The 22,262-nt window shown below is 48.9% G+C and overlaps 1 protein-coding gene across 3 annotated transcripts in view; it reads right to left on the bottom strand.

Annotated features, from left to right (window-relative positions):
* The window catches only part of EVC (EvC ciliary complex subunit 1), a 946,714-nt gene that overhangs the window by 645,377 nt on the left and 279,075 nt on the right, over positions 1 to 22,262 (bottom strand). For 2 of the 3 annotated variants that reach the window (XM_069631973.1, XM_069631974.1), the window contains exon 8: positions 9,832 to 9,990. The exons of the other annotated variant lie outside the window; for it this stretch is intronic. In XM_069631973.1, the coding sequence (XP_069488074.1) occupies positions 9,832 to 9,990 (159 nt within the window). The remainder of the gene's footprint in view (positions 1 to 9,831; positions 9,991 to 22,262) is intronic. 3 annotated transcript variants of the gene reach the window in all.

The following is a 22,262-nucleotide window of genomic DNA, read 5'->3' as shown; positions in this document are numbered from 1 at the left end:
CCAGAGATGTAATCCAGAGGCTGGAATAAATCCCTGGACGAGGGCACATAAAAAGGCTCAACTACAGGCCTTACCGACTTCTTCAGGGCCTTCCTCAGAGTTTCCACTGATGCACGGGGTACCTCCGGTAAAGCCTCAAAAAAAGGCCTCGAGGGCGTCGACAAACTCGGCGTTGACATTGAGCGTGGCACTGATGGCTTCGACACAGACCTCGAGGGCGGTGCCCCGAGCGGGTCCTTCGACGGCCTCGGTGCCGATGGCATCGATGACTTCCCCGGAGGTGGAGCCTCAAGAGAGTCCCTCAACGGAAATGGCGCTGATGGCGTCAACGTCTTCTTAGAAGACCTCACAGGCTTTACCGGTCTCAAGGACATCGAGGACCGGGACCTGGAGCAGGCATGGCTATAGCGATCCACCTTGTCCAACCGGGACCTCGAAGGTTCCCGGTGATCGCGCCGACTGCCCGAGCCCGACGGTGGCCCTAGCGCATTCCTTGCCGGCTTCTCTCGATGGCACGGACGGAACAGAGCCCTGCGACTCAAAAAACGCCAAAATTTCCTCACGAAATGCGTCACATTCCGCAGGAGAGGAATGTTTGGTAGGACAAGCTAGCCGCCACCTGGCAGAGTCCTCGGACGAGGACGGGGAAGGCGATGTGTGACGGCGCTTCCGCAAGTGCCTCGAAGAGGCAGAGGAATGGCAGGAACCACTCCGGGACCGAGACCCCCTGGACGTGCGCTGACGATGCGGAGAGTCACCCCTCGAATTGTCAGTCGAAAAGCCCCGTGGATTTCCACGTATGGGGCTTGGGAGCCCTACCTACCAACAGCTTCTTCTTTCACTCCCGCAAGGCCTTTGACGGTGACATGGTCCTCGCTGAGGCACCAGAGGCAGACGTTGTGCGGGTCTGTAAGTGACATCTTGGAACCGCAGTCCCGACACTTCTTGAATCCAGACCACGGGGTAGAACAAGACGACATGACAATTTCACAAACCAAGTTCGAAGAACTGAAAGAATCAGAAGAACCGAGGTGTGCCGCGATCTCCGAAGCGAACACGTTTGCGGAAAAAACAGAACTGAGGCTACGGGCATCGTGCATTCTACTTATAACAATCGGTGACGTGGCTCGACGGAGGCCCTCGAGGACATCGTATCGACGTCATCAACACAGGACGCAGATGCCGAAAATGTTCCAAAGCAGCACAGCTGTGTCATAGATGAGGAATACGTCGGAGGAACCAATCCCTTCGAAGGGAGTATACGGTCTTGCCTTCCTGGAAGGTTTGGGATCGGTGGGGACATCATTAGGATGTTCCATTAAGTTTTAGACCGTAGCTGCTTGCACGGTCTAGTTGTTTATTCTAACATGGCCGTCGCCAGGCATTTACAGCAACACAATCTGCTCGCCAGTGCGTTGCACCTCAGATCCTTCCGTGCATGACGCTCCCTTTCTCCTGATCTCCAGTGTGCACACTTTTTCCTTGTTATCCTTCTCAGTGCCCTTTACGCTGTGCTTCGGTTCCCGATCTGTTTAGGAAACCTCCGCTGACTCTCTTTCTGTGTTTCGTTTCCTCCTTGTTTTTTGCGGTTCGCCTCTCCTTTCTTTCCTCTAGCCTTTCCTGTCTGCGGGTGTTATTCTGGCATGTTGACCCCTGCCGCTGCCTTTTTCTCTACTTACCTTGATGGGGCTCTCCTGGCGCTCTTCCTTCTTTATACCTGTTGCTCAATTGATCCACGATCCTCTACGAAGACAGCTCACTGTTTAGCCAGACCGTTCTGTCATGGTATATACACTTCTTGGCGAAATATCCATCCGCCATACAGAGCTGCATTCCATCTGAAGCCATTTTATTATGGAACCCAGGATTTCTGGGTACTATAGCCAAACAACCCGATTGACCTTTCTCACCATCTTCAACTTCCTTAACCACAACACCACCTTGAGGATTGCAGGGTTTTTCAGCCAGGAGGCTTTTCCCTGCATTCAGGGCTAGCTCCGGGGGAGGCAACGCTGTTGAGTTTTTTTCCTACCAACAGTGTAGCATCCCGAGAAGATAGATCTTATTTGCTGCAAAAGAAAGAACGGAAGAAAGACATCAAATCAAAGAATCCCAGAAGGAAGAAGAGGGAAACAGAAAAGAAGAAAGCCTCTGTGAAGATCCAGGTTAGGAGGAAGGGAGGGAGGTTGGTACGGAGTCTGACACATATCCCCTGAAATTAGGCTCTATTTGCATTCACAAGTAAACCAGTACTCTACGGGTTTGTTTCTATGTGGTTCATGCTGAGGGCACCTGAGGTATCCGTTTCCAGATGCGAGTCTTCAGTGCCTGTAGTATGATGTTGCATTGGTCAGGGCATTAATATGCAAGTTCGTTGGAGAGTTGTAGCGTTCTGATGCTTGATGTCCGTTGGGAGGTGTTTTCAATTCCCATGGATGTCTATGGCTTAGTTTGTATACGTATTCTGTGTTGACACTCAAGAGTTTGAGCATGCTAATGCAGGGCCCTCTGGAGTAACTGGAAACGATGGAGACACTTACAATGAAAGGACATGTGTCACGATGCCCGCTCCCGGGGAGCCGGCTCAGGCCCTGCGTCCCCGAAAGCGGACATCAAGTCCCCGGGGAAGGTCCCAGCAACCCCTTATAGGGGCCCTTTGGACAGCGTCCTGGCGCCTATGGCGCCAGGCTCATAGAAAACGTCAGTCTCATTATGAAAGTGTTTGGGTGCACTTACCTGATGCAGACCATGCTGCAGAACCCCGGCCTCCTTGAGGCCTGAAAGGAACTACTTTACCTGTGGGACTCATTTACCACCCGGGCGTGGTCGGGGAAGGATACATACCTGATTGGAGGAAGGACACATTCTAGGAACTTCTTCCAAGGCTATTTAAACCACACCCGATCAGCCACACGTGCTTCGCGTTGTTCTGCATCTAGCAGCTGGACGCTCACCGTGTCTGCTCCTGCATCTTGACTTCTGCCACACCTGCCAGCATCCTGAATCACCTGCAAAGGAAGGGAACAATAGAACAGAAGAAAGAAAAGGCCTCACCTGCTAAATCTGCATCCCAGAGACATTTCGCCGACAATCCTGAAAAGGAAGACATTTATTTTTAAAAGCGCATCGATCGCTGCAGCGCCGCATTCCACTCACCTTTACAGGGCGCCTCCATGTTCAGCAGCGACCATCCGGATTCGCAGTCGCACCCCCGCGCCTAGGGAGAAAAAGACAAGAACAAAGGTGAGAGAAAGAAGGGAAAAGGGAAGCTAAAACTCCATGTCAAGACTTACCTGTTGGGTCATTCCCTTTTCATTTCGGGTCTGCGCCGCATCCAGGCATTTTCGGACCCCGGCCCCTAAGGGGAAAAAGACATCAGCGTTAATGAGTGAATGAAAAGACATTACGAAAACACTCATTAAAGACTTACCTGATTTCCACAAGGATTTCACTGCTCACCTCGGTTCAGTGCCTGTTCCCCGGCATTCCGTACCCCGGCCCCTATGGGGAAAAAGACACTAGCTACCACTACCACTTATAGAAAAACTTACCTGGAAGCCAAGCAAGTTTGGTTCTCACCCATCCGAAAATCCAGTGACGTAACTGGATACCAACGCGCCCCTGCATCAGAAGCAGGATGGAGAGCTCGTCCTTCCAGACCCTAAGGTGAGACGCTACGGGGAAGCACAAAAGGGTTTTGAAGAGGGTGAGAGGGGTAAGTGGGTAGGCCGATTGCATAACCCCGCAGTCAGTTAACCCACTATTCTCACCAACAGAAGGATACTTCTGCGAGTCAGACAAGCCAGATCTGGGGCCCGGTCCAGTCTGTCTTCCGAACCCTGCGCATCACCTTAGACAAGGTCACAGCAGTGCGAACCAGGCCAGCGCCCCCGTGGGAGTCAGGTGAGCATTACAGAACGCGAAGCCTTCCTACAAATTCCCACCCAGGCGCTATGGAAACTTCTGAGACTGATCAGTTGGCCCAATTACTGGGGGAATTACGGGCCGAAGTACATGCCGCTCGTCAAGAGACTAATGCCCTCAAGAGGGAATTAATAATATCAAAGGAAAGAACTGATGGCCTGGCCAGACAGCTTTTGCAAGGTCAAGCTGGACAAACTCCTCTACCCTGTTCCGGAGGGAACCCCGCTCCTGTGGTTCCCAGTAACCCTGTGCAGATTAATTTACCTGGAAACATGCCGCTGGCCCCACCTGAACGCTTTGCTGGGGACCCCAAATGATTCGCCGTATTCATGAATCCGTGTTGTTTGCACTTCCTATGCAGACCTGGGGCCTTCCCTAATGATCAGACCAAAGTAGCCTTTGTATTGTCATATCTCATCGGCTGCGCTGCCGATTGGTCAGTTCCACTGGTTACTCAAGATGACCCGATTCTCCGTGATTTTCAAGGATTTCAAGCAAGCATGGAAAGGTTATTTGCTCGACACTCTCAGGGGCAGGCTCTGGATGACGAACTTCTATCCCTGCGACAGGGCAATCAGCACCTCCTATCCTATATTGCAACCTTTAATAGACTAATTGTGGAAATGGGATGGCCAGAGGATGAAAGAGTCACGTTATTTTATCGAGGTCTACGCGGAGAACTTAAAGATGTCTTGGCCCAAGTTGTAAATCCGCCCCAAGAATGCACAGACTATATAGACTTAGTGGTCCAATTGGATCACAGACTTCAGAACAGAAAAACAGATTGGTCCAGGTTTGAGACCCGGGTGTTGGTCAAGACCCACGCTTACCCCAAGGGAGTTGATGTCTCCGAGCCTATGCAAATTGGAGGGGTTAAAGAACCCTTAACTGAAAAGGAACTTGAACGGAGGCGGCAGTTAAAATTATGTCTTTATTGTGGGAACTCTGGACACTTTCTACGAGATTGCCTGGCAAAACCGCCCCGAAAAGCGGTAGGAGCCGCTGATAAAAACCATGAAGACTCTGTTTCGGGAAACGACTCAGCCCGACAAGCGTAGGGGTCCGCTTGCTGAGCTTGAAAACTAACTCTCAGACCTCGCATTTCATTGTGCCAATGGTTCTCGTAGATCCAGAAAAGCCTAAACGGTTGCATGCAATAAAGGCATACATCGATAGTGGGGCTATTGGAAACTATGTGGATCGTGAATTGGCCTCTAGGATTAACCTCCCTCTCCGTCCTAAAACCAGCAAAGATGTCATCACCACAGTTGATGGAACTGAAATTGCCTCTGGACCGGTAACACATTCCACTACTTGGTGACTCTTATTGGTCCCGACGGCCATCGGGAGGCAGTTGTGTTTGATGTAATCAAGGCTCCACAGTTTCAGGTTATTCTTGGAATTCCTTGGTTAGAGACACATAATCCTCGAATTGATTGGCGAGCTAAGAGAATAACCTTCCCGGATTGTGCACAAACATGCTACCCAGAAAACCTGAAGATTAATCTAGCATCTGTAACCTCTGCCTCCATGCAATTACCTCCGGAATACCAGGACTTTCAGGACGTCTTCCAAAAGGAACAGGCCAACATGTTACCTCCTCACCGATCGTACGATTGCCAAATCGATCTGGTGCCCGGTGCACAACCCCCTTGTAGCAGGATTTATGCCCTTACCGAACCTAAGAACCTGCATTTGAAACAATATTTGGATCAATACCTCACCAATGGTTTTATTTCGCCCGTCAAAGTCCCCGGCATCCTCAGCTTTGTTCTTCGTGCCTAAAAAAGAAGGCGACCTTAGAACTTGTATCGATTACCGCGCATTGAACCAGATAACGGTTAAAAACCGTTATCCTCTGCCTCTGATTCCTGAACTCCTTGACCAGGTGAAGGACGCTTGCATATACACCAAGTTAGATCTCCGGGGGGCATATCATCTGGTGCGAGTAAAAGAAGGCAACAAATGGAAAACAGCCTTCTGTACAAAATACGGATTATTCGAATACCAGGTAATGCCTTTCGGGTTGTGCAATGCTCCTGCTACCTTCCAATTCTTCATGAATGATGTCCTTCGGAAACTCATCGATGTTTGTGTTGTCGTCTATATCGATGACATTCTAGTGTACTCCTCTTCGGAATCTGATCACAGAAAACACGTTAGGGCAGTTCTGGAAAAACTGCGCCAACACAAACTATTTGCTAAACTGGAGAAATGTGTTTTCCATACCACAGAAGTTGAGTTTCTCGGTTTCATCCTGACACCCAAAGGAGTCCGAAAGGACTCAAGAAAAGTGGATGCCATCCTCAAATGGCCATCACCTAGCTCTGTAAGAGGGGTTCAAAGCATGCTCGGCTTTGCCAATTTCTATTGCAGGTGTATCCGGAATTTTCACGCATAGTACAACCCATTACTGCACTCTTGAGGAAAAATAAACGTTTTGAATGGTCTGAAGAAGCCGAGCAGGCCTTCCAGGATTTAAAAGCTAAGTTTACCTCCGCACCTATATTGAAACACCCACGTCCAGATCTCCCGTATGTCGTCGAAGCTGACGCATCCAGCCTAGCCATGGGAGCAGTTCTGTCTCAAAGAGATCCTGAAACCGACCAACTGCATCCCGTAGCATTTTGGTCCAGAAAATTCTCGGCACCAGAGATTAATTACGCAATCACTGACAAAGAACTGTTAGCCATAAAGTCCGCTTTTAAAGCCTGGCGGCATTACCTGCTTGGCGCTCGACATACCATCACGGTGATCACTGATCACCGGAATTTACAGTATTTGAAAACCGCCAAGGCTCAGTCATCACAGCAGCTCCGATGGGCTTTTTTTTTTTTTCTCTGAATTTGATTTCGTGATTACCTATCGACCTGGCTGCAAGAACGGCAAAGCAGACGCCTTATCCCGAATTGGAATGGGAGAATCTGATACAAACTCAGAACCAGTACCAATAATTCCCGAACAGAGAATTCTAGGCATGACTTCGTTACAGACGCTTGAAGACATTCAAGTCAGAGTGAAACAACTCCTGGACCCTACAGTCCTACAGGATTGGATACAAAAGGGACCAGACTTTACCATAGATAATGGTTTACCTTATTACCAAGGACGCTTATTCCTGCCGCACAAGGATTTACACAAACTGTGTTATTTCAGGTTATCATGATACATTAATAGAGGGACACCCCGGTATTGCCAAGACAATGGAAAAGGTGAAACGACAATTCTGGTGGCCCTCTTGGCGAAAAGATGTTAAATCTTTTGTGATGTCCTGTGGTGTTTGCGCCCAAAATAAAGGTCAAAAGAAAAGACCAGCCAGTCTCCTTCAACCTCTAGACATACTGCCAGCACCCCGGCACACCCTATCAATGGATTTTATTACGGACTTGCCTCCTTGTTCGGGATACAATACCATTCTGGTAATTGTGGATTTGTTTTCCAAAATGGCCCACTTCATTCCTTTAAAAGGTTTACCTTCAGCTTCTGTCCTAGCCAAAGAATTCCTCGAAAATATTGTTCGGCTACATGGATTCCCATCTATACTAATCTCTGACCGGGGAAGCCAATTCATTTCCCACTTCTGGCGCAAATGTTGTCAAATGGCACAAATCGACGTAAGATTATCGACCAGTCACCACCCTCAGACCGATGGTCAGACCGAGAGGACAAATCAGACCCTTGAGCAGTACTTAAGGTGTATGTTACAGCAATCTGAAAGCAACTGGAAAGACATTCTTTGGATAGCCGAATACGCATATAATAACTCGGTACACTCTGGAACTGGCCATAGTCCTTTTTATACCTTGTTTGGACATCACCCTCGAACCGCAAACCTCGACTCACCTCAGAACCTCGTAGTGCCCGCAGTAGAACATCTGCATTCTACCATTACCCGAGCCTTCAAAGAGACAACCACGCATTTACAACAAGCCAAGAGAAAATACAAGGAGAATGCTGACCTACATCGGAGTGAAGCACCTCCGTATCAGATTGGGGATCAAGTGTGGTTAGCTACCAGACATTTACCGCTCAAAGGGCCTCAAACTTTTAACCCAAAATATCTGGGACCTTATTCTATTACGGCAATAATTAACCCAGTCGCGGTTAAACTTGATTTACCAGCTCATATGCAAATTCACCCTGTTTTTCATGTGTCACTTCTGAAACCAGTGGTCCCCGGAACCCGACTACTCAAACCTCCAGAACCTATTCAAATAGATGGGGAACCCGAATTCGAAGTGAAGAACATTTTAGATTCAAAAATGTTTAGGTCAAAGCTTTAACTACCTAATTGATTGGAAGGGTTACGGACCTCAGGAGAGGTCGTGGGAACCCAGTGACCATGTGCATGCACCTCGATTAGTCAGGAAATTCCTCCGACTCTTCCCAAACAAACCAAAACCCCCGGAGGGAACAACCTTGGGAGGGGCCTTGGGGGGGGGGGTGCTGTCACGATGCCCGCTCCCGGGGAGCCGGCTCAGGCCCTGCGTCCCCGAAAGCGGACGTCAAGTCCCCGGGGAAGGTCCCAGCAACCCCTTATAGGGGCCCTTTGGACAGCGTCCTGGCGCCTATGGCGCCAAGCTCATAGAAAACGTCAGTCCTGGCGCCATAGGCGCCAGGCTCATGAAAGTGTTTGGGTGCACTTACCTGATGCAGACCATGCTGCAGAACCCCGGCCTCCTTGAGGCCTGAAAGGAACTACTTTACCTGGGACTCATTTACCACCCGGGCGTGGTCGGGGAAGGATACATACCTGATTGGAGGAAGGACACATTCTAGGAACTTCTTCCAAGGCTATTTAAACCACACCCGATCAGCCACACGTGCTTCGCGTTGTTCTGCATCTAGCAGCTGGACGCTCACCGTGTCTGCTCCTGCATCTTGACTTCTGCCACACCTGCCAGCATCCTGAATCACCTGCAAAGGAAGGGAACAAGAGAACAGCAGAAGGAAAATGCCTCACCTGCTAAATCTGCATCCCAGAGACATTTTGCTGACAATCCTGAAAAGGAAGACATTTATTTTTAAAAGCACATCGCATCGATCGCTGCAGCGCCACATTCTACTCACCTTTACAGGGCGCCTCCATGTTCAGCAGCGACCATCCGGATTCGCAGTTGTGCCCCCGCGCCTAGGGAGAAAAAGACAAGAACAAAGGTGAGAGAAAGAAGGGAAAAGGGAAGCTAAAACTCCATGTCAAGACTTACCTGTTGGGTCATTCCCTTTTCATTTCGGGTCCGCGCCGCATCCAGGCATTTTCGGACCCCGGCCCCTAAGGGGAAAAAGACATGAGCGTTAATGAGTGAATGAAAAGACATTACCAAAACACTCATTAAAGACTTACCTGATTTCCACAAGGATTTTACCGCTCACCTCGGGTCGGTGCCTGTTCCCCGGCATTCCGTACCCCGGCCCCTATGGGGAAAAAGACACTAGCATTAGAACATTAATGCATGGACACAAGGGGAACCACTTATAGAAAAACTTACCTGGAAGCCAAGCAAGTTTGGTTCTCACCCATCCGAAAATCCAGTGACGTAACTGGATACCAACGTGCCCCGGCATCAGAAGCAGGATGGAGAGCTCGTCCTTCCAGACCCTAAGGTGAGACGCTACGGGGAAGCACAAAAGGGTTTTGAGGAGGGTGAGAGGGGTAAGTGGGAGGCCGATTGCATTACCCCGCAGACAGTTAACCCCCTATTCTCAACTACAGAAGGATACTTCTGCGAGTCAGACAAGCCAGATCTGGGGCCCGGTCCAGTCCGTCTTCCGAACCCTGCGCATCACCTTAGACGAGGTCACAGCAGTGCGAACCAGGCCAGCGCCCCCGTGGGAGTCAGGTGAGCGTTACACATGTTGTAAACCACGCACACAGCATCAATACTTTCCACTGGGTTTCTTGCTTACCATTGCCTGCACATCCTGAGAGTCACTTAAGAGGCCTTCAGCAGTGATCATGGCTTCAGTCACGGCCATTAGAGTCTTCCTAGCTTCATGGCTAGTGCACTGTGATTGCTCCAGAAGGCAACTCTGCACCTTGTCCAACTGTTTCCAGAAAGATTCCATCTGTGAAGAGAGGTCGACACAAATTTCAGAACACTTTAAACAGAATCAATTTGTGGATGTGCAACTTTTTGCATTCAATGTTTTGAACACATTTCATTTGTAAATATGTATAAAACAAGCATTCCTAATCTAATTTAGAACTTTATATGGAGGTATTTTTTGCAAGCCTTTAAATATGATGTGGGCACTTTTCCTTTTTTCCATTTGACTCTAGAAATAGTGAAGAGTTTATCGAGCACTTTTTAGATTACGAGAAAGAAATGGGTGAACATTTGTATAATTAGACAATTTCAGCAATTTAGGACGGGCAAGGGCAAGTCATTTAGTTTTTACTTTTTACAATATCCCCCCATAGTCCTCGACCATTGCATACCAATGATGAAAAAGGACTGGGGCGAACAATAAGTGATTCAGGTAAACCTTTTCAATGCTTTTAGGGACAAAGAAAATGCATAAAAACAGAAGGCAGGTAGTTAAAGACATTCGGATGAATCCAATGGTGTCATCACTCTTTTCCCGGTGGTCACCTCTCCCCATGTGGCCAGGGGACTGGAGCAGCTACCCGATCCTGACCCTGGGGGCGGCTATATGAGTGAGGATCACATGGAGGAGACCACCTCTGGGGAAGTAGCAGGGCACCATCGGACAAAGCATGGTATTCCCCTTCCTCTTCCCCTTCTTCTCTTCAGGATACCCCATCTATACCCAATGCCTTAATGGAATATTTTTACACTTCCCCTCATCCATTAAGGAAGAACAAGGAAGATCTTTCTGTATGGAAGTCTCATGAAAATACTTTTCCAAACTCTACCTGCAAGTCACTCAGAGCTGATTTTTCTTTAAGGAACACATACTCAGACTTTGTATGTAAAGCATCAGAAATGGACTACCATTCCCATAAATACAAGGACACTGAGAAGAGGAGCAGAATAATGCAGAGCAGAAAATAGAGTACAAGCTGCACTCTAGTTGATCAATCCGCATACTTGAAGCTGAGAAATGTAAACGGTGGCCACAGCTAGTTCTGACGCACCCTTGCTGGAAGGAGATGGCGGTTTCTCTCAGTTAGGCTCAAGAGACCATGGGGCCGCAAGAGCTGCCATAGAGCCATCAGGATCAAAAGAGTAGAAGAGGAAGGTTTTCAACACCATGCGGGAATGCCAGAAACCAACCCCGGGCTCCTGGGTGTTCGCAGCTGTTGAGCAACACTGCTTACCTGAGGGAAGCCTTACGTGGAGCAGAAGAGCCTGGCACGGACCGCAGCAAGCACAGAAACTGAAGAGCGAAAGCAGCAAGACAAGAAGAGACACAGAACCTGTCAGCCACAGAAAGAAGAAAATATTTCAAGAAGAGCCAGTGAGTCCCCGAAAGGTAAAGAGTGACACCGGGGCATATGGGCAGTCATGCTACATGCAAATAAACATTTCAAAAGCAAACAGGATAGTATGGCAGGCAAACTCAGTATTAGATTCTGCAAAGTCAGGAAGACATCACAGTTGGAAGTGCGTGCAAGGCCCACACGTGAAAAGTCCTGCCAGGAGGGTAAATTAAACAAAATAAAGCGACAAATGTGTTTATGAGAAGTCTTGGCAGGAGAGTATACCAGGCAGTTACAAGTGCGTTCAAGAAAGCCTGGGCACGAAAGTAGAGAGTATCCAGACAGTTTCAAGAAAGCCCTGGCATGAGAATATACCAGGCAGTTGCAAGTGTGAATAAGAAAGCCATGGTAGGGACTCGCACTAGGGAAGGACAAAGTGAACAGTGCATAAAAACATGCATCGCCACATAAGGGGTCCTGTGAAGGATATATCAGGATGAGAAAAGAAGAGGGAAAACCTGGCAGGGAGTACATCAGATACCCCAGCAAGATAAAAGAAAAAGAACCAAGTTGTTTTGAATATCAGTTGTGTTGTGAAGGAAGAGAAACTTAAGGAACGGATATCTTTTGAATATATGACAAAGGGAAGAGAAATCCAGGGGAAGGAATCATCCTATGTAACAAGGAACTCTATCCTTCTGGATGTTTTGTGTTGGAGTTGTGCATTTTTCTTTTGAACATTTATCAATCACTCAAGGCCAAAGACATTTCCCTTTTCATCTTAGAGTTTATTTTATTAGTGTGCGAGGTTCAGAATAGTACTTTGGACACAGGATGGTTTTGTTTTGGAGATTCTGACGTTGACAAACCCTTTGTTTTTGGTTTTAGGTAGGGAAACACCTCCAGTGCAGGGACAGAGAGGCATACCCCCTTTTATTTTAATTTAAATAAAAGTCTTTGACCAAGTCCATGAATCCCTTGTGTCTGAGTCTCATTCATGGCTCCTCACAACATTCATAGAATGCACAGTGCTAAGCAGTGCCATAAAGCAACAAGTGGGAGGCTCCTGCGAGACATGCTGAGGCCCCCCACCTCCTCAAGCTCCAGGGCTTCACTTTCCTGAGATCAGCTTTCCTGCAGCTCCCTCTTACTTTCATCCAGCAACATTTGCCTGTCCGTGGGTCTCTCTCTCCCTCCCTCTCTCTGTCTCTCGCAAATAGATACTGTGGTGATTCTAATGATGTCATCACTCCTTTCACTCTACTCTTGTGGCCAGCCGCTACCCGATCGTGACCCTGGGGGTGGCTATTTGAGTGAGGCACAATATTTCCCTTTTAGTGATATTCCCTCCATCCCTCATGCCCTAATGGCATACTGCTATCATCCCCTTCACCAACTTGACAATCTGACCGACAGTATTCTGTAATATTTGAAAAGCAATAAAGGAACAAGAACTGAGACAAGGAAAAGGCATGGGGCAATGATGATTACTCCTAATGTGAACCAACACCAGCAGTCTAGTAGCAGGAAGGAGGCAATTAACCCTACATGGTTTAAAACTCTCCTGGAAAAAGAAGCATAGAGTTTATCTTCCGGCTCAGCTGTGGAAAGAACAGCCAAGGAGAGAGACTAGGAGTACAGCCGCTGGCAGCGCATGAGGTTCTCCGTTTCCGACATGGATCGGAGCAACGCGAAGAAACAAGCAGTCTTGCCAAGTCGTGGGAGGCCGGAGAACACCGCATTGAGAAGCTCACAGGGCGAGGCACTGCCACAGAGACGCTGAGAAGAGGAGAAGCTTCAAAAGGGGAGCCAGAGGCATGGTGGAAGCCAGCGAACGACACGCTCTGCAGATCTGACAAGCCACAGACCGACAAGAGAGACGAAAATGATCACAAAGCCGCGGCTGAGAACCGGTGAGCCTGCTGAGAAGGACGGGCCACTGGGGCACTTTGGAGGTGGTACTGCCTACAGAAAGAAACACAGTATAAGAGCTGGATAACAAGGTCCCTGGGATATTTGACTATCACCTAAAAAGTCCATGGAAACCCATAACCATGTTATAATATACATGTGAGGAAAAACTTGTGTAAGTCCATCAAAAGGGGTCAGGGACCCATAGCCACATTATAAAATAAAACGGTGTGGCAGAAAAGAAAAGAAAAATGAAATAAATCTTGAAGCAAAGTCCTGGCAGGAAAATATACCAGACAAAAACAAGTGGGTGAAGTGAACTACAGTGAATTTAAAAAGGAACCTGGCAGTAGAGTATCACAGGTGTTTTTCAAGTCTGGCACCCACCCCTCAAATTGCATCAACAAACTATATGAAAGAGCCTGGCAGGGGAGTATACCTTAGGATTTTTGGATTACGTTGAATGTGAGAAGGACTTGGGGAAGGGAGACATTTCCCCTGGAATAAATTGCAACATCAGGAGGAGAGGGATTATCCTCTTGAGCTACAAAGAACTGGAACTGTGAACATTATTTATTTGCAACTTGTGTTGGATTTATGCCTCTTCGTTAAACTTGAATATTTGTGCACTTGCAAGTCATAGACATTTCCCTTCATGCTTTGGAGGTATTTTTTTACATTTTTTTTTTATTTTGTCTGGTTAAAAAATGTCAACCTTTCAAAACTTCTATAAAATGTCATCAGTTACTTTTACAATACACGTAAAATGCCTAATTTCACATATATTTTGCTATCATGTCTAAATTACAAATTACATTTCTTCAATCTGAATAAATTACAATATAAAATTACAATCCAAATTTCCTCAGTCAGTGCAATTACAATATAAAATTCGACTACGGGTGTTCGTTGCCCCGTATTCCATCTCAAATGACTTTTCACCTTGCAAAAGCGACAAATCTCAATTCGCTTTTGATTGTATGTCAAGACCGGAGGCTCCCCTTATGCTTCTCTTTCTTTTATTCGACAATAAAGAAAAAACTCAGCAGCAAGATATTTGTGCACCAAATGTGCCATGGGTAATGTGCAGAAAACAGGTGCACCAAATATATATAATAAGCATAGGAATATAACAGTAATATTATAACATAAAAGGTAAGAGTCTCTGAAGGAACTACATTTCCCAGGGAGCTTAGCTCCAGTTCATTTAGAGGCCATCAACAGGTGACCTAGTCCACCAATAGTAGTTCAGATCCCCTGCATAAACAGTCCTAAACATGACGACACTTCCTCTTTCTTTGCTGCTCACAGCAAGAGATAAGTACTTCATGTTTAGCACTGCTTATGTCATGATTTTATAATTTAAAGATAATGTTGCAAAATTTAATAATATATGTTTACTGCATGGTTATAGGCTTATACGAATTTTACTTTCTATATTTATTTGAATAAATAAATAAATCATTCATACTTTTATGTTGAGCTCCGACGTCAGTCCTCTGGCCTCGGAGACCGCTTAATGTGAAGCTCCGCTTCACGCGGTCACAGGTGATCAGCTGTTATTTAATACGCTCGTCGAGCGGATCCCTCGGTGGACTTGCGCCGGCTTCCCCGCAGCTTCGTTGTGCTCCTGAAGCACTGGGAGTCTGGCGTGGCCTAGCCGGAACACGCTGCACCTCATGCAGGCTGCCAGGAGAGCTAATGCTCTCCTGGTCCTTTCCTCTGCATTCCGGTGCTCGAGCGTGCATGCCCGTTTTAGTAGAACGGCTTCTTGCAGCTCGAGCGCCGGAATCCTTCCTCAGACAAGAACGAGTGTTTCTTCTTGCAGGTTTTTTCACCGCGGATAGATCAAAGAAATCTCCTATTCAGCATATTAAGAACAATTACAAAGCTGAACTGAAATAAGATTACTGGGCAGTGAGAGAAGGCGTTCAGAATCCCAGAAAAGAAAGAAAGAAAAAAAAAAGTGAGTAAGGTGCATTTATTTTATAATGGCAGAACAGTAGTCACCTCAATCAGATCAGGCTTGGTCTGAGGCTGAGGGAGATCACTGTTACATAGATGAAGTGGCAATGGCTAATAGTTTATAAAAGGTTCTGGGATCTTCAGTAGAGACCAGTGTTAAGAAAGCTGTAATGGATATGCTCATTCCCATACAAAATCGCCTAGACACTATGGAGGAGCATTTCAGAGGGACCTCCCCTCTGAAGAGGAAGAGAACACAGAAAAGGAAGCACCTTACCGAAGGGGGATGTACACCGGCTCGCAAGAGTAAAAGCTCTACGATCACCCCCCGCCCACCCGTGCCAGCCATCTAATGCCACAGCTGCCGGAACGGACGCCTTCTCAAGGCTGAAACAAGCATTCATGAACAGGAAGGTAACTCCTTCCCATCAACCCTCTTACCCCGAGGAGGAAATCAGGGGAAATAGACCCTCAAGCCCGGAGGGATATGGACAGGGCTCGGAAGAATATCATAATAAGAATGTCTACGACGCTGACCTTTCACACTCCTCGTCAGATGAGGAATTTCATTTAGAGGATTCAAAACCCTCTGCATCAGGGATTGCGGCAGACCCCATCCCTAAAGACACAACCGGGAACACACCTTCTACTGAAGGTATGTTTACCCCGGAAGACTTAATACACCCCAGGTCCACTGACTGGGAACCATCTTCCAAGACATCGAGTTACATCCACCTTAGGCTGCGCAAGCCACTCGATAAAGAAGTTCGGGCCAGACTACGTGCTGAATGTCCACGACCAGACATTGCGGATAAAGTGGCTCTGACTCCAGAGCTCGATTCTAAAATGATTACCTTTCTAGGTAAAAACGTTAAAGACCCCAGGAAGGGTATTGATCGTGCCTGGAAGGCCTGCCAGGATAAAGTACTGGACATAGCAGGTCCACTAGCAAAAATCTCTGATCTTGCGAATGCAGCAATCACCTCCTCGGACCCCATCGACCCAGTGATACTGTCCGGTTGGGTCCAGGGGGCTATTTGCCTCTTGGGCAACGCCAGTTGCGCCATCTCAACAGAGCGACGGAAAGGCATCCTATACAGAATCCGGCCCAACTGCGCAAGGCCAGCTATTCGGAGATCCTTTTATGAAGGAGATGACAAAATTTGTCGGGACATTCACGGCATTGGACAAAGCACAGGCTTCAATAAAAAAAAAGAGTATTTGCAACCAAGGTTTTCTCCAGGGCCGGACGAGGAAGAGGTCGCTCTTCCGGCTGTTACTTTTTCGACAAGAGACCTCAACAATCCAGAGGCCAGCATAATTCCTGGCAAGAATGCCCCAACACTTTCTTCCGCTCGAGAGGTCGTGGAAGAGGGCGACCCTGGAGGAGAGCGGCTAGATACCCAGCCCAACAACAACCTACAGGTCAGTGTACCGATAACTGCGCCAGCGCCACTAACACCTATAGGAGGGAGGTTAAGGATGTTTGCAAATGCTTGGGATACCTTATCGGGAGACGCCTGGGTAAGGGACACAACTCGGGGTCTACGCCTAGAGGTTTTCACGCAGCCCTGCCAGACATGTCGCCCCACTCCCATAGTAATGTCTCTATCAGATCAAACCGCCTTAGACGACGAAATACTCAGTCTCCATCAGAAGCAAGCGATTAGTCCCTGCGCAAGTCAGGGAGGCTTCTTCAGTCCCATATTTCTGGTACGCAAGAAGCAAAAAGTGCGCCCAGTCATAAACCTCAGAGCGTTCAACAAATTCATCCTTTACTGCCATTTCAAAATGGAAGGTATACACATGCTCATAGATCTTCTGAGACCGAACAACTGGTTAATGCGCCTAGACTTAAAAGACGCTTACCTCGCAGTGCTGATTCATCAAGCACACATCAGTTACCTCAGATTCTCCTGGAGAAATCGAGATTGGGAATTCACAAGTCTTCCCTTCGGACTCTCTTGGGCGCCTTGGGTCTTCACCAAACTCTTAAGACCTGTAGTAGCTCAATTAAGAGAGCAAGGTGTCCGTCTCATAATTTATCTAGACAACATTATTTTCATGGCCCACTCATAGGAGTTAGTTCAGATACAAACCGAATTGGCAATAAACTTGCTACACAGCCTCGGTTTTTCATATAAACTGGGAGAAGTCAGTTCTACTTCCATCCAAAAATATGGAATTTCTGGGATTCACTCTACCAAAAGAGAGATATGCAGACTCTTCGAGACCTAGCAAGAGTGATAGGGCTACTTTCATCTTCCATTCAAGCAATATTTCCCGGCCCTCTTCACTATCGAGAACTGCAAAGACCAAAAGGCCAACACTTAAGGCGAAGCCTTTGTTATTCTCAACTCCTGACACTGTCTCCTCAAGCTAGGACAGAGCTCAACTGGTGGCTCACTCACATGGAAGCCTGGAACGGCAGAGCCATCTTCGGCTCCGCTCCAGATATTATCGAGTCGGATGCCAGTCGCTCTGGTTGTGGAGCGAGATGCGGTTCCGTAGCCACGGGAGGGACTTGGTCCCCTCAAGAGCTGGACCTTCATATCAATTGTCTAGAGCTTCTTGCAGGCTCCTTTGCAGTGTGCTCTTTTGCCAAAGACAAAGCGAGTTGCTGTATTTTACTAAAGATGGACAACATCTCGGCGGTAAGATACATCAACCATCTGGGCGGCACCAAGTCGAGACCCCTAGCAGAATTAGCCAAGGACTTCTGGCATTTCTGTCTGGATCATCAGATTTCAGTTACAGCGGAGTAGCTTCCCGGCCTCTCAAATGTAGTAGCGGACTGGTACTCCCGCCACTCGACAGATTACAGCGATTGGAGAATCAACAGAGGTTTTCCTCTGCCTTCAAGAGATCTGGGGTCCAATGTCCATAGACCTCTTTGCTTCCAGACTCAACTCCCAACTACCAACGTTACACAGCTGGAGGCCGGACCCAGCATCAGCTGCAACAGACGCATTCCTGCAGTCATGGTCCCAGGGAATACTGTATGCCTTTCCTCCTTTCACTACGATAGTGAGGAACCTGACGAAGGCCCGTCAGGAGCATGCAAATCTGATCCTTATAGCGCCGGTCTGGACATCTCAGACCTGGTATCCAGTTCTTCTGGAACTTTCTTCGGATTCTCCAATCCTACTCCTGGTTACATCCGCATGGGGCCTTGCCTCACCGTATTCACAGTTGAGGTTAACTAGGGTGTTTTTCTCCCCTCGCAGGTTTCTCAAACTTAGGTGGCCCCGTACCTAATACGCATTACTGTTTGCTCTGAACTGTGGTAAACTAGGGTGTTTTTCTCCCCTCGCAGGTTTCTCAAACTTAGGTGGCCCGGTACCTAATACGGATTACTGTTTGCTCTGAACTGTGGTAAACTAGGGTGTTTTTCTCCCCTCGCAGGATTCTCAAACTTAGGTGGCCCGGTACCTAATATGCTTTACTGTTTGTTTGCTCCAATTGTGGTAACTTGTGCTTGCCGCTCACTTCCTGTCTGCGTGCTCTCGTTTCGTCTGTCTCCCCCCCCCTCCCTCCTACTCCATGGTGCTCTCTGTCTCGCCTATCTTCTCTAACTGCTTCTCCATTGACTATCCTGCTCTCCTCACTAAATCTGGTAGGAAAAAGTTTAAAAAGGACATCCTGGTCTCCAACCCAGGCCTCCCTATCGCTGACACCTACACTAGTGCCTGCTCTAAGGAAACTCTCACTGACATCCTCTTTTTCGTGCCTTCGCCTGACCTATGGACCCTTCATATGGTCTCTGTGCTCTCTCCTTTCTCCTCCTCTCCCATTAATGGTGGCACCCGTTGGGAGGTCCTCTTGGCCCCCTTCCGCTCCTCTAAGGCCATCATTAATGTCTACGCTAATGGGACCATCTTGGTCCAAGGCCCTCAGGCCAACCTTCTCCTCTTTGATAGACGCTTCCCACACCTCATCAACTTCCTCTCCTCTCCTGCTGTCCCCACTCCTCTATCCTTGGCTACCTTGCCTCTACCCTCCCTCCCTGCCCCCTCTTGTGCTCCTTCAACACCTCCGCAGGGCGTACCTCTGATCTGTACCCCTCCCCGGAAGCTCTTCAAGGAGGGCAACCTTCTCCACATTGCCACTCTAAATTCTCGCTCTGCCATCAAACACTCCTCTGATATCTGTCACCTTCTTGAGGAACTGGACCTCGACGTCCTCTGTCTCACTGAGACATGGTTCACAGCCAGCTCTGCCACCAGCTTTGACACACTCCTACCTGACGGTTACAAGATCCTCTCCATGCCCAGGCCTAACCGTGCAGGGGGTGGTGTGGCCCTTATCTTCCCTGAGTGGATTCCTGCCACTGTCACTCCTACGCAGACCTACTCCTCTTTTGAATGTCTTGTCTGCCGACCGTCTCTCTCTCTCTCTCTCCTAGCCATTCCCTTACTGTGGCTACTATCTATCGGCCACCTGGTCAAATTTCCTCCTTCCTCTCCGAGTGGGCTGACCTCTCCTCCTCACTCCTGTCCTCAACCACTCAACTCCTCTTTCTTGGCAACTTCAACATCCACCTTGATGCCTCCAGTCCCCCCACTGCTCTCTTTCGTGACCTCTGCGACTCTCTCTCACTCTCTATTCTCCCGTCTGGGCCTACTCACTCTGCTGGGCACACTCTTGATGCTCTGATCTCTTCTGACCTTCCCCTCTCCGTCCCTCTCTCCACTCCTCTCTCCTGGAGTGATCACTTTCTCCTATCCTCCCACCTCACCCTCCCTACCCCACAGGCAAAGCCACCCTCTTCACTGCCACCCACCTTCTCGGTCATCCGACCCATGAAGCGTGTCTCAGTTGAGGCTTTCGCTGCTACCTTCTCGCCCCCCCGCCCCTTCGGCTGACTCCCACCCTGACACAGCCCTCTCCATGCTCCACTCTGCTATCTCTGCTACTCTTGATATCCTTGCCCCCGTCATGAGAATCCGCCTGAAGCCCAAAGCCAAATGTAACTCCTGGTATGACTCGGATCTCGCCACCCTAAAACGCAAGTGCAGGGTTGCAGAGAGGAAATGGCGTGCTTCATGTTCATCCTCTGACAAACTGGCCTGCCGCCTGCTCCAAAGGCAGTATCGGCTCTCCGTTCTCACCAAGAAGAGAGCCCTTATCCAAGCCCGCATCTCTGCGGCATCTAACAACTCCGCCGAACTCTTTAAAATCTGCAAGGAGCTGGCCAACCCTGTTGCAGTCTCTACCTCTCCTGTCCCCTCCCAGACCCTCTGCACTGCATTGGCCTCTCACTTCATCTCTAAAACTCAGGACATCCTGTCCTCGCTCTCCTCCTTTCACCTCCCTCCCTCCCTTCTCGGCTCTTCCTCTGGCCCTTCTGCAGTCACCCCTCCTCCCTCTTTCTCTGCCTTTCCACTTTTCTCTGCTGACGAGGTTTCCAGACAAGTCCGATCTATGAAAGTCTCGTCTAAACAGGTTCACCCCTGTTCCTCCAAAACTATCAAGGACCACATCGACTCCCTGGCTCCTGCCCTGGCTGACTTTTGCAACCACTCCTTCGCCTCTGGAGTCTTCCCTTCCCCCCTCAAGCACTCCCTTGTGCACCCTCTTCTCAAGAAACCCTCTTCCGACCCCTCCTGCCCGGCTAACTATCGCCCTATCTCCATCACTCCCTTCCTGGGCAAGCTCCTGGAGAAACTGGCCATCTCCCAGCTTAACCTCCATGCTGAATCTGTTGGTAGTCTTCATGACCATCAATCTGGTTTCAGAGCTGCCAGAAGCACGGAAACTGCTCTCCTGAACATCCGTGAAGACCTGCTCTTGAACCTCGATTCCAACACTCCGTGTGTTCTCATTCTGCTCGATCTCTCCTCTGCCTTTGACACTGTCAACCATGCCATCCTGCTCAACCATCTCCATGAAAACCTGGGTATCACTGGTCAGGCTCTGGCGTGGCTGACCTCTTTCCTTTCAAATCGACCCTCCCAGGTCCAACTGGGGTCCTTCCTCTCTGACATCTTTTTCTCCACCTGTGGTGTCCCCCAGGGATCTAATCTCTCTCCCTGGCTGTTCAACCAGTATCTGGCACTCCTTGCCCACCGCATCGCCGCTCTCTGCCCTAATTTCCAGTGCTATGCGGACGATACCCAGCTCATTTTCAGGCTACCCTCAGCCTCCCCCTCTCCTTCCCTCATCTCTGACTGTCTGTCTGCTATCCAGGAATGGTGTGCCGCCAATGACCTCTGCCTTAATGCCAGTAAGACTGAGATCCTACTCATCGGTACACCCACTCCCTCCTTCCCTGCAGCTCTCTGGCCTGCCTCCCTTGGCCCCCTCCCTGCTCCTACCTGCAATGCAAAAAACCTTGGGGTCATCTTCGACTCCACACTCTCCTTCTCTCCTCATATTTCTGACATCGCTAAGAAGTCACACTACCAGCTGCACCTCCTCAGAGGTATTCTTCCCTTCCTCTCCTTCCCCCCAGAACCTCACTGTCTCCCGAGCCCTGGTTCTCTCGAAGCTGGATTACTGTAACAGCCTCTACCTTAATCTGCCTGCCTCCACTCTCCGCCCTCTGCAACTCATACAGAACAGAACTGCGAGACTTGTCCTTGGCCTCAAGCCCAGGGACCGTATCTCTCCAGGACTGAAATCTCTACACTGGCTCCCAGTGGCTGCGAGGATAAAGTTCAAAACCCTCTGCATTGTCCACAAGGCCTTCTGGGGCCTTGGTCCTAAATACCTTCAACTCTCTCTTCCCAAATATCTTCCTTCCCGAGCCCTTCGCTCATCCGCCTCCAACTCCCTCAGGGTCAGCCGCTTCTCGAAGCAACGAGCTGGGGGTAGATCTCTCTCCGCGGCAGGGGCCTCCCTCTGGAACAGCCTTCCTGCCTCCCTGAAACTTGAGGAGAACCATCTCCGGTTCCGGAAGCACCTCAAAACCTTCCTCTTTGCCTCTGCTTTCTCTCTCCCTCTCCCCTGCTGAACAGCTAATATTCCTCACTGAAACTGCACTGATTCTGCAACTGGACCACTCTTAACGGCCTCGGTCACTACAGCCCCCCCCCCCTTTTCCAGCACTTGTTCTGCACTTACCTTGCACTTGCCA

Source organism: Ambystoma mexicanum, chromosome 6q, assembly GCF_040938575.1.
Source record: "Ambystoma mexicanum isolate Mex_15411 chromosome 6q, UKY_AmexF1_1, whole genome shotgun sequence".
NCBI lineage: Eukaryota > Metazoa > Chordata > Amphibia > Caudata > Ambystomatidae > Ambystoma > Ambystoma mexicanum.
The sequence above is the reverse complement of the archived record's forward strand: the minus strand, read 5'-3'. Positions and strand labels throughout refer to the sequence as shown.